Here is a 17,000-nt window from a genome sequence, read left to right as displayed (position 1 = left end):
AACCCTTACAAATGGTTCAGAACGCAGCAGCGCGTCTGGTTTTTGATCAGCCCAAAAGGACTCATGTCACTCCATTACTCAGTGACCTCCACTGGCTCCCCGTGGCCTCCAGAATCAAATTCAAGTCACTAATGCTGCATACAGAGTGACTACTGGGTCTGCACCATCTACCTAAACTCCATGATACAAACTTACGTTCCTTCTCGGCCACTACGCTCCTCCAACAAACGCCGCCTGGCTCTGCCGTCCCTTCACACAAAGCAATCCCAGTCCCAGCTATTCTCATCTGTGACACCACGATGGTGGAACGAGCTCCCACACGCCATCTCATTCAACTCATCTCTTCCGAGAACACTTCCTCTTATAACACCTCTAACTCCTGACCTCTAACATGCACTTCCTGTGCTCTTCTTCTGTCCGCTTACAACTATCTTGTATTGATTGCACTCTTTGTTAACTCTAACTTCCTTCCCAAGGTATTTACCCCACTGATGCCATATGTGCCATTAGCGCTTACTAGTATGTATTGTCAGTTGTAGATCTCGTGCTGTAGTTGATGCTCTGTTGATGATTGGATGTTGTTCCTCAAATGTAAGTCGCTTTGGATAAAAGCGTAAATGAGTAAATGTAAATGTACTCGCTTGTACAGTATACATGCATTGGCATCTGGGATTAAAAAGTCTGCTGTCAAAAAGCACGAAAAAGAAACCATGAGCAGACGATTAGCATTAGATATAAAAATAAAGGCCGGTTAATTGTTCATTAACTTTTTGAAGCAAGTTTTAAGTCTCTGCTAGTGAATTTTCATACTGTAACAATTGTTAAGTAACTAGGAGAAAATGTGAACATGTGTTTGTGTGTTAGATACATGGCGATCATCCGTCCCCTGCAGCAGAGGCTGACTTCTACAGAGACCCGTGTGGTGATGGGTGTGATCTGGATGCTGGCTCTGCTTCTAGCCTTCCCTCAGTACTACTACTCGGCTACTGCCCTGCTGCCTGGACGCACCGTCTGCTACATAGACTGGCCTGAATACACCACTGTGGACTTCAAAAAGATGTGAGTACCTGTGGGGAACAACGCAGAACATGAGGGCTCTGTAAACCTGAACCAACAGAAGCCAGAGGTGTTGTTTCCTCTCAACACGTCAACTATTACAGCCTTGAAAGAGCATTTTGGGAAGTTTCCCGTGAGTGGGACGAGAAGACTAAACTCTAACATTAACATTGGGAGTTCTGTATCTGGTCATCTGATAATATACAATATTTACTCTCTTTTACAAACTCCTGACAAAATCTCTTTAGCTGCTAAATGTTCTCGTCTCTAACGGTGTGTTTGCTGCTGGGCAGGGAGTGAACAGTTCGTTTACCAGAGCTTGTTTGTTGTGACCATATTTGGACAAGGGGGTGGAGCTAGCTAGCTTGGTTAGCAAGGTGCATCTGTAATATACATTAACTGGGATGCTGATTTTGGCTATAGCGACAAACAGGCTTAAAACAAAATGTACTTCTTGGAAAAAATTAACAGCCGACTCCTAATGAGCTTTTTCAGTGGCACTGGTCAAATGGACACAGAGCAGCGGATCTTGATTGACAGGTCGTCGTGGTAGCCCCGCCCTAAAGCCTCCCCTGCTTTCTGGTCTCTGTTCCTCTAAATGGGACCATAATTTACTAAATGAACATCATGCTGTGTTGAAGAAGACTTGAAACTAGCGACTGAGACCATAAACTCATCAGGAAAGTGTTTACTGAGGGAATAAATCAGCTGAGAAGTAGAAACATTTTCTCACAGACTTCTATACAATCACACTTCTTTCTGCAGCCAGAGGAGTCGCCCCCTGCTGGCTGTGAGAGAGAATCCAGGGCACTTCAGCACTGGCTTCACTTTTCAGACCCGGAGGACAAATAAGGTCAAATAACTGCGCTTTGTCACTCTTTCTCAAATCGGCGTACGCACGTTCGTGATGAAGGTGTTGACAGCCCCCCGAAGCCCCTACCCTTACCACAACCATCAGAAATGTTAGTACCTAAACCTAAGTCAATGAATTTATGCGGGTTAGCCTCCGAGGGCGTTTCATACGGACACTGAAGAGTACCTTTAGTACCTTTTACAGTTCCACGCTGTCTGTAAGCGTCAGTTATGACGCATTGAGATAAGAATGTGTTGTATATTTTTAAGTCTTGGACAGAGCCTGGCCAGCTGTTTCCCCCTGCTTACAGCGTTTATGCTAATCTAACTGCGTACGAACACATCTCATCTCACTGTCTGAAAAAAACAAAACAAATAAGTTTATTTCCCCAAAATATTTAACTATTTCATTAAAGCTGCAAGAAAAGCGTAAGTGTAAAACTCGTACTCCATCAGTATGAAGAATAATAACAATAAACGAAGTTTAAAATGTTTGCTTTGGCGTGATTTATGGCTCCCGCGTCGGCTACGTTGGCAGCTGGTATGTCAAATATTTGATGTGCAGTATTATTCCATGCTTACTATATATATATATCCTGCGGCAGCAACACACCATTGTGGTTAATAAGGTTTGATCCCTTGTCATCTTATGGTGAAAAAGGATAGCTGCAGCCTGGCTGAACCGGTGCCATGCCATGATCATCCCCTTGAGGGATTAATTTAATATTGTGAAAAAATAGACCCTGCAGCTGAAATGACTCCTATTCAGGTGATTATTCTGTCTATGAGGATTTTCCTCATGTCTGACCGATCTCTTCTGGAAATGTCAGTGGAGCTAAAAGAGGAAAAGGGCTTCTAATAAATTTACCTCCAAAATTAATGTCTTATTATCGTCCCTAACACACACCCTTAACCTCTCTGCAAATGAAAGCATCTTTAATTTAGTGGTCCTGATTTCTTTGGGCTCTTTGCAGAAAAGGAAATGAGACATCACTTCCATATTGGAGTGTGTCTGTCTATGTAAATATGTAATCCATGATGTGACAAGAGACAATCCCTTAGACAAACGGCAGATCTTAGTTTTCAGGGAAGAACCAAACTAAAGATAACAGTACTGTCTACTGTCGTGCTAGATGTGAGGCTGCAGTTCATCGAACGGGCATCACTTCGTGCTGAAAAGTGATAAAGGCTCAGATTGTGACGATACACTTAGCTCACAAGATGTGACGATGCACCATATTGGTGGCACGAGAAAAAGACGAGAGAATGTTTTAACACTATTTTGAAAAATAATTCAATGCTGAAATATATGGGTCCTTCCCTCAGAAGATTTTGAGCATTAAATTCCTGCATTCTAGACATTTTCTGCACCAATTTATGGTGGAAATATCTTTATTTATATAGAGGAAACATAAAATTCTAAATATAAAACTCTAATGGAATATATTGCACTAATCAGTAGCTTGTTTTTTGAGCTTAGGTTTCTTTTTTAGGAAAATGCACATTTGTTTCTTCTACATTTTAATTGCATTGCATGTTTTCTTATTGTGCGGGTGGGGACATCCAGTGTAAATGACACCTATATATTCGACTACAGGAAAATATCATTAGACCTCTTTACAAGAGTAGGAAGAGCAAAGACGGGGTCCTGTTCTGGACCTCGAAGGAGCGTATTTGATGACAGACTGATGACAGGGGTTATAATTTCTAGTATTAATGCTACTGTCAGACAGTTTTCCGGGGCTGATTGAGCTCAACCCTGTGATCAGTTTAATATTTATCCATGCAGACTCATTCAGCTACACAATGTTTTACACACTGGGCACTGGTGTACCTATGTGTCTTTGAGAAATGCATTATTACAGGCAGACAAATGAATATATTTTCCCTCTGTCTCTCATTTCCTAGATATTATGTGTGTGTGACACTGCTGATCTACTTCCTGCCCCTTTGCGTAATGGGATGTGCGTACACGACCATAGGTGTCACCCTCTGGGCAAGTGAGATTCCTGGAGACTCCTCTGAACACTACAAAGAGCAGCTTTTTGCCAAACGCAAGGTGATGCAGACACACACAGCACCTGTCCCCCCCGCAGCCTCCTGAGTGTGGCCGTGCACGATCACTAAACACAAGCATTTAATTTAATGGTTTTTTAATCCCCACATGACAACAAAAAAAACCTGAAAAAAGATTATTTTAAACCCACCGTACACCCCCGTCTCCTCTGTGTTGTTCTGTGGCAGGTGGTAAAGATGATGATTGTGGTTGTGTGTACGTTCGCTGTCTGCTGGCTGCCCTATCATATCTACTTCTTACTGCACCAGTTCTTCCCCGATTTATTCGAACAGCGCTACATCCAACAGGTGTACCTGGCCATCATGTGGCTGGCCATGAGCTCCACCATGTATAACCCAATCATCTACTACTGCCTCAACAGCAGGTAGGAAGCCTGGTTTTAATAATTCCCCGTCAAAATGCCTAGCTGGATGTTCATCTCCCTATCATTTGTGTAGGCGTTCTGCTCATGCTGTAGGTAATCTGTAATCCTGTCTGTTTAATCCATCCTGTTATGAAATATTTGGCAGGTTCAGAGCAGGTTTCCAGCAGGCGTTTTGCTGCTGTGCTCCCACTGTCGGCAAGGAGGAGCTGGAGCTCAAATCACCGCGCTACCTGCAAACCCAGGTGAGCATAATGCCTGGTGCTCGTTGGAGGATTTTCAAATCTTAACCTATTTTAAAAATACCACAGACATAACCAGAGATTTAAACGATTTTTTTATATTTTAACTAGTGCTGGGCAACGATTATGATTTTCTGCGATTAATCGCATTGTTATGCTATGTACACAAAAGTGCAAAAACATGTGGTTTGCAAACACGTAAAACAACTTTTAAAAGGTGCTTTTTACCAGCAGTATTCCCTTTACACAATAGCAATAAAATATTTCTTGTAAATCTCAACTTAAACATTAATGTAATCAAATCAAATATTAAACCGAAGCTAATTGCCTTTTATCTAGCTTGTTAGAGTCCAGAGCCACGATTATAACATCATAACAGGCAACAGGTGAACAGATATAAATCTGTTTTCAGGTATCAGCAGTCCCTGTTAGAGGGAGGTGAAGTCCTCGCCTCACGCACACGCCCGCCCGCCGCCGAAGTTAAATTGTCTTGAACTTTTTGTACGTGACGCGCAGCACAAATCATCGGAAGAGAGCCTGATCCTCGCTGTTTGTGAGTTTCTAGAGAATCTCTTACTGTTTACTGAACAGGACATCAACAGGAGGGAATTCACACGGCAGAGCGTCCCCGCAAAACTAGGCCTTACTTAACAAAGCCTATCAGGTCAAGTTATGTATAATTTTTAAAAGTTAAATAGGCTGCAGCTGTGTAGCGCACAGAAGCCGTTGCCATGGTTACTCTCCATAGAGCGCCTGCCGTTTACTCGTGGAGCGCTGTCGTGTGTTTGTGTTCTCCCACACGCTGTAGTCTGTTGAAGCCTCCCTCCACTGCTTGTTTGGGTGCAACAGACTTTCAAAATAACAACAATTAAAAAAAAAAACTGCGTTATCAAATAATTGTTGGCGTTAATTAATTATGGCGTTAAAGCGTTAACGTGCCCAGCCCTAATTTTAATTTCAAGAACGCACACATCAGACGGTTAAGTCCAGATGCAGGATCACACACTTGGCGTTTATACTAAACGGTTTCAGAGAGGTGTCTCTGGGGACTCTAGGGATTTCACAGAATCTCGCAGGGATCAAACGTGACTTCAGACAGAAACAAACATGGAGGCAGACTGTCGTCGTCAACTGTCTGACGTTGTGTGTGCGGGGTTTCGAACAGAAAAACAAAAGAAGAGAATCAAACTGTGGATGAACTGGAGGCTGAGAAAAGATACTATCTAATGACATAGTTACTCTGGGTGGCATCGCCCTGGTCTGCAGCACCACTGTGAGGAACCTCTCACATTAAACAAACTTAAAGTACTGCTGTCTTTTATTTACGAATATTGCTAAAATCACGAACACCCAGTCCCACAAAAACTGATCCATGCATTTAATTCTTCCACGCTCGACTACTGCTACTCCCCAGCCTCTCCAGCTGATCCAGAGTGCAACGACCCATGATAAGAGAGCATATTTTTCCTGTTCTAGCCACTGCACTGGCACCCTTTGAAAAATATAAAACAGAATTTAAAATAGTTCTGCTTGCCTACCTGTTATGCTTTTCCACATTTTATCTACAATGTTGGATGTTCATATTAAACACGGCCAAAGCTTCAAAAAACAAGGCTAAAGGGGGGTCTTAAAGAGACAGGAGCATCTACAGCTTGTTTCAGACAGAGGCTGAAATGAAGGCCTACATGAAGTAAAATATTTTTTTGAACTTTGAATCATGCAAAGCTGCTATACAGGAGTCACAGAACTACAATATATGTCTGGAAAAGCAGTTTAATAGGTCTCCTTTAAATGGCCAGGCGCCATCTTACCTCAAAGAGCTCATTATACCTTATTACCCCACAACAGCGCTCTGCTGGGGTCTGTGCAGGGGCACAGGAGGAGCCACCGCCAGTTTTCCTCTGCTCCATTTTCAGTGTATGTTTCATTTAAAAAACATGTGGGATTGAGTATTTAGGATTTCCTAACCTGAGATAAAATAGGATGCACAGGATTCGTAAAGATTTGCTTCTGTAAAAAAAAAAAAAAAAAAAAAAAAAGATTTGCTTCTGTAATACCAAATTGGGGAAAATCCTTTCTTAGACTCTTCCTATCTTAACTTAAGACTTAAGATTGGAACTTTCTGTAATATGGCCCCTGAGCCTTTAGTTATCAAGCACCTGTACTACGGAACCAGGTCCCAATGTGGGTTCGGGAATCTTGTGTTTCATCATGTGCCTTCTGTATTTTACTGTGTATTTTATCTTTTGTATTTTATTTCGGTGAATTTTGTAAAGTGTATCGAGACCGTGTCATTTGGTAATTCTGCTCTTTAAATAAAGCTTGATTAATTGATTATGAATTAGAGACACATGAGGCTAAAACCCATGGGCCCTGGCGTCGGTCGCCAGTGGGTCTCTTAAGGTGTCGGGGAGTGAGGTTTACTCACTGCACAGCCTCGCTGGCTTCTGTCACATGTAGTAGTAATGCTACAGGTTTATAAAATTCACTGACAGGCAAAAAATAGACATTAAAGAAAACCCCATAACAGATTTGGAAATAAGATGGTACTTAACTCATGACTCTGTCTATCTATGAGTGAATCTATAACCGTTTCTATTTTCAGGTGAGCATATACCGAGCCAGTCGGATGGAGACTGCAGCAGCTGAGCAGAGGAGGGCAGAGCTGCCGTCCTGCAGCCCTCTCAGCCAGCCTCACGTGGAGGTCACATCCAACGGCTCAGAGACGTTTACGAAGAGTCCGAACAGTTCTACACAGTAGAGCAAACACCATTAGGTGGTGTGGGAACAAAATGTCGACGTGTGACGAGCTGCCATCGGCTCGCTCTTACTGCTCTGAAGACGCCGTCGCGGTCAGACGCTCGAGTGCATTAATAGCCCACGGATGCCTGCATCCTCAGTGGGTCGGGAACTGTGTTGGAAGTTAAAACCAGTGGTAAAAAGTAACAACTTAAGTACATTTACCCAAACACTGTACTTATGTACAATTTTGAGGAACTTGTACTTACATTAGTATTTACGTTTTATACTACTTTATAATTTTACACTACGTTTCGGAGGCAAATATTGTAATTTTTACTCCACTACATTTATCTGACAGCTGTAGTTATAGTTACTTTTCAGATTAAGATTTTACATTAAAAAGGATATAAAACACAATAAAGTGTAGCTGTTACAATAAAGCAATGTCAACTGGGGGCTTCTTCATGTTTGAGACATCTACGAAGCTAAACTGTTAACAGTGGCACCAAAGATTTCCCCTCTAAACTTCTCAGGTGGTTTCATTTATATTTGGGGCCCAAAGAGGCAACATCATCAATTATTTCTCAAAAAACAAAGAAAAACTGAATGCAGATTTGTGTGACAAAGTTTCTTCTTTCCTCTCCCATTTATCATCTCACAACCCCTCTGATTTATCTGGTAAACCTCTGGAGTTTGGGAACCACTGGACTGAACTAGCTAACGGTATAAAATAGACAAAGTAGCTAACTGTATATAAAGTAGTTAAAACTAGCTAACTGTGTATAAAATAGTTAAAACTAGCTAACTGTGTATAAAGTAGTTAAAACTAGCTAACTGTATATAAAGTAGTTAAAACTAGCTAACTGTGTATAAAGTAGCTAAAACTAGCTAACTGTGTATAAAGTAGTTAAAACTAGCTAACTGTGTATAAAGTACTTAAAACTAGCTAACTGTGTATAAAGTACTTAAAACTAGCTAACTGTGTATAAAGTAGCTAAAACTAGCTAACTGTGTATAAAGTAGTTAAAACTAGCTAACTGTGTATAAAGTAGTTAAAACTAGCTAACTGTGTATAAAGTAGTTAAAACTAGCTAACTGTATATAAAGTAGTTAAAACTAGCTGACTGTATATAAAGTAGTAAAACTGCCTAACGTTAACTTTATATAAAGTTTTTAAACTAAGGTGACCAGATTTCTGAAATGAAAGCCGGGACATTTTTGGTCTGGTGGTCAGTATGTCATTAAAAATGAAATAAAGGGGGACAATTTCGGTTTCAGTTTATGATCTGTCAAATGGATGATTGCAAAAGAGATCATGTCTTTATTTTACATATAACTCAGCAGTAAGTCATGTTAGTTATTGGCTTCATTCTGTTTTCCAAATATAAACAAGGATATTAGACGTAGGCCTACCAAACACATAATCCATTGGCAACAACAGGCTTCAGTTATTGCCTATAATCAGGTAAATGTCCGGCCTGGTTACGCTTTAAACTGCAAACACTGATTTGGCCACAATTGTGATTATTCAGTTAAAAGAAATGTTAAAGTATCACAAAGACAAATCTTTGCTGTTACCACGGACATAAAGTGATGTTTACTTCCACATTATGTCTGTTTGATCCAGATAAAAGCAGCTGTAGCTGTAAAGAGACTGGACGATACAGCTTTAACATGCTGAGCGCGCTCTCCCGCGGACGGCAATCAGTTTTTGGCTCGACCCCTGTCTGCTCTTCTGTCCAGTCTTTCTGGCCACGTAAAATCTGATTTCAGGTCCGTTAACACCTCATACAGTTTGTGATTAACACACAGTTAAAAACGGGGACATTTCCGGGGACAGCTCCAGACTGGGACGTCTGGTCACCCTATGTAAAACTAGTTAACCCTATATAAAGTAGTTAAAACTAGCTAACTGTATATTGGTAAAACTAGCTCCACCTCGAGCAGCTACAACAGTAAATTGCCTCTCCAACACTGATGCATCAGGGTTAACAATCTAATATAGAATCAGTCACAGGAGACCTGTGTTCGTACTACATGAATCTAATACTTCTTCAATTTTACTTGTAATGGAGTATTTTATTTTTTTGGTTTGTATTAGTACTTCTTCCACCGTGGGTGAAAACATTATGCGGACGCTGTTGGACACCACAGTCGTGAACCTGACAGAAGCAGTAGAAACACGTCAGTAGAAACACACATGACCGGCGGCATTCTTGGACTGGTTTTGGAAAGTGTGACCCTCCACTTCCCTCGGCAACAGTGTCACGTCAAGTTGAGTTTCGGACGCTGTGTTTGTGCTGTGTGGAAATAGGGAGACAGATTCGGTGGATGTGTGTTCGTGGATCTAGCACCTGTTGGACAGGATTAGCCCAGTGTTTTGACAATGTGTAGAGCAGAGTTCACTCTGCAGCCGGCAGGTCACAGGCCAGCTAAATATAGAGGATGAGACATATAGACAGTGGTGGAAGAAGTATTCAGATCCTTTACTTAAGGAAAAGTACTATACCACAATGTGAAAATACTCTACTAAAAGGAAATCTGCATTCAGAACCCTACTACCACAAAAGTATGTAAATATTATCATGTTGCTTCTGGACTAATATTCCTGCTGCATTAATGTTTTTTTTACTGTTGTATATGTTTAAGCTTGAGCTCATTTTAATCTGCAGCAATGCATCATGGTCTATAAGATCATCATATGTTTGTAGTATCGCTGTCCCGCGGGAATGGGATGGATGGGTGGGTGGGCCAGAAAACGGGCTTCCACCCAGGAGACCGGGTTTGTTTCCAGTGTGAATATTAAAGTCAACACAGATTTTTTTAAGTTAAGTAACATTTCTTATTTAAACCAAACCACAATCTTTTCCTAAACTTAATCAAATTGCGATGTTTCACAACATGTTAACCACTAGTTTAATTTTGGACATTACGTATTTATTCTTGCTTACTTAAACTGGGGAGCCCTACATGTGAAAAAATGACGCTAAAGGGCACCCAGGGCGTTAAAAGGTAATGCTACAGGGTCAGACGCCCTGGATTGAGAACGGGTATTACTGGACAACTAATTTCAAAAGTAACTTGTAACTAAAGCTGTTGTGGAGTAAAAAGTACAATATTTGTCTCAATAAAATGGAAATACTCAAGTAAAATACCTCAAATATGTACAGTGCTTGAGTAAATGTGCTTAGTTAGGATCCGCTGCTGCATATAGAGGGACTGATGAAGGAAAACACACGGAGCTTCTCCACTGCCAGCCTCCTGTGTGCATCTCTTTACCCGCTAAGGGCTGGGGGGAAGTATTCGTCGCCGCTGAGGAATGATGCTATTTCAGCCTCAGACAACAACAGCTGCACAAATTCAGTCAAATAATGTCCACAAGCAGTTTAACTGGACGGTTCTACCTGTCTAACTGCCCTGTTTCTTGCAATGTGAGTACATGTTTAGTCTACAGAGCGTGTGAGGACCAAATGGTATCACATGTTGTCCTTTTATTGGCTCAGTATAATTACAGGAGGCGCCCTAGAAATGACCCATCTCCTTTACAGTGTTTCTGTTAGAACAGGCATGGTGACTGATCTGAATGTGTTTGTGGTTTATTATGTGTTTAGAACAATATAACAGGATTCGTGTGGACGTTTAAAATGTTTGTCAGTACAATATTTCTTCATCCAGAACACAGTGGAGACTCATCTGGTTAGTTTCCCTGTTACACAAAGTCCAGTTTTCCATCACATGAGCTTATTATTGTGTAGCAAGCTGATTATTCCAGATTATATCATCAATAAAATAGATGTATTATTTATTTATTTAACAGGGACAATGCACAATATATGTACTGTACCAGATTTAGCTAAAAGCTTATTCCCATCTGCAGTCCCAGAGTTGGGTGAAAAGCTTTAATTTGTGTTTATAAATCGGCTTCCAGACCAAGACAGTAAAATAATAGTGGTTTAGTGAGTTTGTTGATGTTATTAACTTGTAATATTTACCAATGAAAAAGCTACTGCAACACACAGTAAGCTAGTTAACACTGAATGTAACTTTGTGCCATAGATTGTCTTTCTTAATCAGATACTGTGGTGGATGTGGTGACGTCAGGTCACATGACCGCCACAAAAATGTGGATGTTTAAATGGTTCGTTCACCAAAAACAAGATGAAACAAACTTGTTGTCTTATTTACCTGTGGAGGTTTCCATCCACACAGATTGTTTTGGTTTTACTATATGTGTAATGTAGGTTTAGATATCAGTCTGCCACCACAATACGCAACACTGGTTTGAAATTAAATATAATTTATGCTAATATTTATGCTGCATGCACCACAAATGACATTAGATTCTGCACCTTGTGTTCGGGTGGAGGCAGAAACGTCAGAGACAGCCTAAGTTACTTTTTTTGGAGAAGGCAGATCTGTTTCTTCTATATTTAAATTGCATTTCATGTTTTCCTATTGTGCAAGTAAACATTTCTCATAGAATTTTTATTTGTTATTTAACATTTCTTGTTGCTATTTGTCCTAATTTTTAGCAAGTGCTTTCAAAAAGTGGTGGGACATGTCCCCTGCGTCCCCAGTGTAAATGACACCAATGGTACAGAACGGTGAAAAACCACTATTTTTTTAATCCCATTTGGATTGTGCTCTGAATTACACAATTTAATGATCTGTTATCATGGGACCAATAAATCAACATAGATCCCAATAATTAAAAGTATCAAAATCCGCTTTTTCTTAAAAATTAAAATATGACTTCATTGACCAATATCAATGAAAAGTCTATGTCCCTAAATCCAGAATATAACATTACAATCATCTTTTCACAATATTCTCTAGCTTCTTTCATCGTAACCCGTCAACGAGTGGAAAGGATGAAAATTAATTTTTGAATAGAAGCGAATAAATTCTGTACAACCTCCTTATTCAGACCACTGTTTCAAAATAAAGTCTATTCAAATCACTTCACATTTACCAATATCCCGAACTCATTTCAGTCCATCTGTGATCACGCTTCCATTCACAAACTAAAAATGAATCCTTATGTGGAAACCAGAAACTTGCTGACAGCCCGATGAAGGACAGATAAGAAAGATGTACTGGAGAAGTTTTTTTCATTAGGACTTATGTTGAAGTCTCACTGGTGGGCACCTCGCTGTGTGTGTGTTTTCACTATAAGAAATCTGAGTTTACTGAACAAAATTATGTAAGACTTAATAATAAATATATACGCTTAACCATTTGGTTGAAATGTCCATTTATAGTGATATATTAAAGCCCCTTTTCCTTTTTTTATTTAACAAAAGCTGACTATTACGGCAGAATACAAACTTTTGTCAATATAATAAATCTAATATTCGATTACAGTGTCATCTTGTGACTATTTACCCATGTGGGGCTAAAGGCACAGAGTTTAAGTACAAGTATTTGCAGCAAAATGTACTTAAAGCATCAAAAGTATAATGCAGCGAATAGGAAGGACTCCTGTCAGTGTTATATTGTTATTACTACTTAATCTATTACTACTGTATGTAACAGACTGTAAGGTACATTAAGAGATAACGTTTAGTGTATGTAAAACCTTGACCTTCAAATAAGAGGCACGAAATTTCCCTCTTAATTGTAGGGGAGTATTAGTACCTCAAGTACATGTAAAAGTATTTGAGTAAATGTACTTAATTACTTTCCACCGTCAGAATGTATAAAAGTAAATGGAGCAACGTGGCTGCAGTTTCCCACTGAGTATTTGTGTACTATACTAATACTGCTGCTGAATTAAAAACTATACGCAGTAGATATCCTGGATGTGATGTAGTGATTCCATCAACAATAACAAATCATGAATATATCCTATATCCTCAGAATAATCCCTCAGCTATGTGGAAGCCGCCGTGATACTTCTTCCTCCTCTCCTTTATCAAGAGACTCGTGCTCTGCAGTAGAGATGTTTTCCTCTGCGCTCTGATCTTTCAGAGAAAAACAGGGCTGCTGCACCACATGTGGCTCCACGGCTCCACCTAGCTTTTCAATCCCAGACTGCAGTGGTTAAATGTAGGAGCCGAGCGTCCTGGCCTCCACACAGGCGGACAGGGAAGCATCAGATGAGAATAGGAACATCAAAAGATCAGATCGTGAAGGCACTGACCTCCTAGATTCTGCTGTGGTGGGTATCTGGAGGGGTGACAACGTACAACGTAGTACGTACAAATGAAAGTATGATATGTCACCCAGTTTTACACACACAGGAACAGAACAAGCAAATGGATCCCCAACTTCCCAGCATAAAATCAATAGGATCAAAACATGTAAATGAGGTTAACTCAGAAAGAAACAGGATGAAAAATATAAACTCATTCGTAAAGAAAAAGAAAAACAGACAAATGAAAATGGTAAATGAATAAAAAGTAAATAAAAACAAACAAAAGCTGTCACACAACAAAGTCCTTCACCCAAAAATAAATGACTGCTCCGAAAGCTGAATGAACTAACAAAAGAAAGAATAGGACCCCACCTTTTATTAAAGTTATCAGAGCAGCCCCTAATACTGTATTTTCTATTTCTATTTCTTTTTCTAATTTTCTCTGAGTATATAAAGGACATTAAGTCATTCAGCCAGGAATCAGAAGGTGGAGGTTTTAGATCCTTCCAATGAGCTAAAAGGGATGAAAAAGATATAATATTTCTCTCCCTGGGAGTGAAGCTGGCAAAATCTTCAGGGACACTGAAAAGACACGCCAGAAATCCCTGGTCCATCGAGGGACTTTGAGTTTATTGTAGAAAGATGACCAGAAAGGAGCCAGCCTTGGAGAAAAAACGACGACGACCGGGAAGAGAGGGCCCTCAGCTGTTGGTTTATGGGGTCTGTGTAAATTACACAGATCAGCCATAATCCTGGACCGCTTTTTGCCGCCAACACAGCCCTGACCCGTCGAGGTCTGGACCCCACTGTGTCTGCTCTGTGTGTTCTCACACCTTTCTATCAGAACCAGCATCAACTTTTTCTGCAGTTTAACCTGCAGGAGCTCGTCTGCTGGATCGGACCACACGGCCCAGCCTTCACTCCACAAATGCTTCACTGGTCGGCGGTTCACAGCTTTTCCTTCCTTGGCCGCCACTTCTGATTGGCACTGACCCCTGCAGACCGGTTTGGAGATGCTCTGACCCAGTGGTCTCGCCATCGCAGTTTGGTCCTGCTTCTGACACATCAACTATGAGGTCACAATGTTCACCTGCTGCTTAATATTTTCCACCCGCTGACAGGAGCCATGATAACGAGATAATCAGGGTTGTTCACTTCACCTGTCAGGGGTCATGATGTTATGGCTGACAGACAGGAATGAAGACCCCCTTTGCCTTTCTGTAAAGACACTGAGAGCAGAAATTATGTTCAAACATAATGGGAAAAAGTCTTACAATGAACTGCAAATCCAGATTTAAATCTTTCATGCGTCTGAGTTGTTACTGTACTGCTTTTAATGACAAGTAACAAGTCCCACAAAAACATTTTAATGGAAATCTGTTTATATTAAACAAGGGTGTACCACTAAAAAGACGTGTGCATCTTTCAACATTCAGATTTCTTTGAGAAGATGTTCAGCTTCATGTAGCATAATGTCCTCTGTGGCTCCGCAGGAGCTGAATCAAGTCTGGGAAATTACCCCTGACGATGTTAGGGCTGCACGATTTGGAGAAAAAGTCATATTGCGATTCGATTATAATGGAACAAATGGTGCTATGAGTCTACCTGCTAGATTATCAAGGAAAATGCACAATTTTGAAATGTGTTTTTCTCAACTTGAACAAAGTTAAACGATAAACAATATTTATAACAATAACTAGTAAAACTGTATCAAGGGAGCGCGTTGCTCTACGGAGGAGGCAGCTAGAAGGAGCAAATATTGGCCACGGCTAAATCTACATCTGTCCACTGCAGAGGCTCAATCCTGGAGGAGGAACTGGTATACATAAGTGTATTAGTATAATATTATATTATAATTTCAATAGTTTACTATTTTACCACTACCTGAATATTAAATCCAGTTACAGCTGTTTATTTAATCATTGTGCAAGAAAAAAGGCTCTAAATTGGTCTCTTATTTGTTAATGCTGAGTACAAACCTGTTAATAATCATATTGCTCCGCATTGTAAAGTGTGCTGTAACATGTCAAACCTTTTTAATGTCCCGCTTCATCCAGGCTGTGAGTGGTAGGTTAACAAAAAGTGAAACTGACGGGCTTTATGAAAAGTTGAACAACAAAACAAAGAACTGACTGTATTTAAAGTAGTTAAAACTAGCTGACTTTCAAGATTAATCAGATTTGTCGCTGAAGCGTTAACGTTACATTATAGGGTCTCGATCCCCATCCCTGATGATGATTAACGTGTTTATTAGAATAATGTTTAAGGTGTTTATTGAAAGATACACAGAACCTTATGGGGCAACTTCCTGGCTCAGCTTTTTTACTCTGCGGCCTTCACATTTTTGTAACACACACTACTTTGTTGCTAGCAGGCCGTATCAGAGGCTCAGGCAAAGGTCATAATTTAGAATTAATTGCATATCTGAGTGACAATGGGGCTTGCAACTCTGAAGGTCATCATGTGACACAGCACACGAACCTGTGCTTGTGTTGATGTTAACTCCTTTGTCTTACGCACACACACTTTTTATTAATCAACATTTCAGTCTTATTTCTTTAGAGGTGTTGTAGGGTAGAATACACCGTTTTAATATCGAATATGTATAGATGTGGAAAAGGTGGGTCTTACCAGAAGACCCACAAGTGGAGGAGCGAGACAGGATATATAAACCAATGTAATACAGAGTTGAGGAAGTCTGCTCCCAGGACCAGCTCGGCTACACTTGTATTTGGTTGAAATTATCAGTGAACTTGACCAATTTGAACTTTACTTGAATCTGTCCCATTAAAAAAAACAAAAAAAAAAACATTTATATTGAAAGGACAACAGTTCATCCAAGGGAATAGAGTGAAGGCCCAAGAGGGATTTTTATCTCCCACAATATAAAGCAATTAAACTAGCTGACTGTATATTAAGTAGTAAAACTTGCTCCACCTTGTAAAATGCTGCGCCAACATTGATGCGTCAGTATTAACAATCTAATAATGTCACAGTGACAGGAGACGTTTTACTGCAGAACGCTACTTTGATACTTTAACTACATGAAGCTGCTAATACTTCTGTACTTTTACTGAAAAAGGATTTTGAATTAAGGCCTTGTTGTAATATCATGGAGTATTTTCACATTGTGGTACTGTTTACACCCGAGTGTCCTTCCGAGTGCTCCTCATTGATGACCATATTCTGTACCTGGACCTTTACATGCTGTTGGGTAATGTCTTCACAGAAGAAAAAAAAAAAAAAAAGCGCACAAGTTCATTATTGTAATTTCAAATATATTTATTATTACCTCCAAGTTCTCATAACATAAGCATTTGACACCAAAGGGCTGACTGAAATACTGAACATTCATTCCTTTAGACAGTGTTACACATTCGATTCAAGAACTACATTCACACCTTTAGAAAGAATCGTCAGATGACTGTTCGATACTCTGCTTGAAGTCTCAACTCTCACGAAGGACCCGAAGGTTAGTTGATAAAGAAATGTCTCCCCTCTTAATAAAGGCACGTTGGCGCTCAGTAGAGACAC

At 40.1% G+C, this 17,000-nt stretch overlaps 1 protein-coding gene across 3 annotated transcripts in view; it reads left to right on the top strand.

Annotated features, from left to right (window-relative positions):
• tacr1b (tachykinin receptor 1b) overlaps positions 1–7,687 on the top strand; it is a 16,367-nt gene extending 8,680 nt beyond the window's left edge. For 2 of the 3 annotated variants that reach the window (XM_046066983.1, XM_046066985.1), the window contains 5 exons: positions 865–1,059; positions 3,817–3,967; positions 4,153–4,349; positions 4,495–4,591; positions 7,194–7,687. In XM_046066983.1, the coding sequence (XP_045922939.1) occupies positions 865–1,059; positions 3,817–3,967; positions 4,153–4,349; positions 4,495–4,591; positions 7,194–7,349 (796 nt within the window). In that variant the 3' untranslated portion in view covers positions 7,350–7,687. Of the gene's footprint in view, positions 1–864; positions 1,060–3,816; positions 3,968–4,152; positions 4,354–4,494; positions 4,592–7,193 lie in introns of those variants that run through there. The other variant, XM_046066984.1, reaches the window with a different exon arrangement.
• Positions 7,688–17,000: the final 9,313 nt, after the last annotated feature.

Source organism: Micropterus dolomieu, linkage group LG13 (assembly GCF_021292245.1).
Source record: "Micropterus dolomieu isolate WLL.071019.BEF.003 ecotype Adirondacks linkage group LG13, ASM2129224v1, whole genome shotgun sequence".
NCBI lineage: Eukaryota > Metazoa > Chordata > Actinopteri > Centrarchiformes > Centrarchidae > Micropterus > Micropterus dolomieu.
The sequence above is the reverse complement of the archived record's forward strand: the minus strand, read 5'-3'. Positions and strand labels throughout refer to the sequence as shown.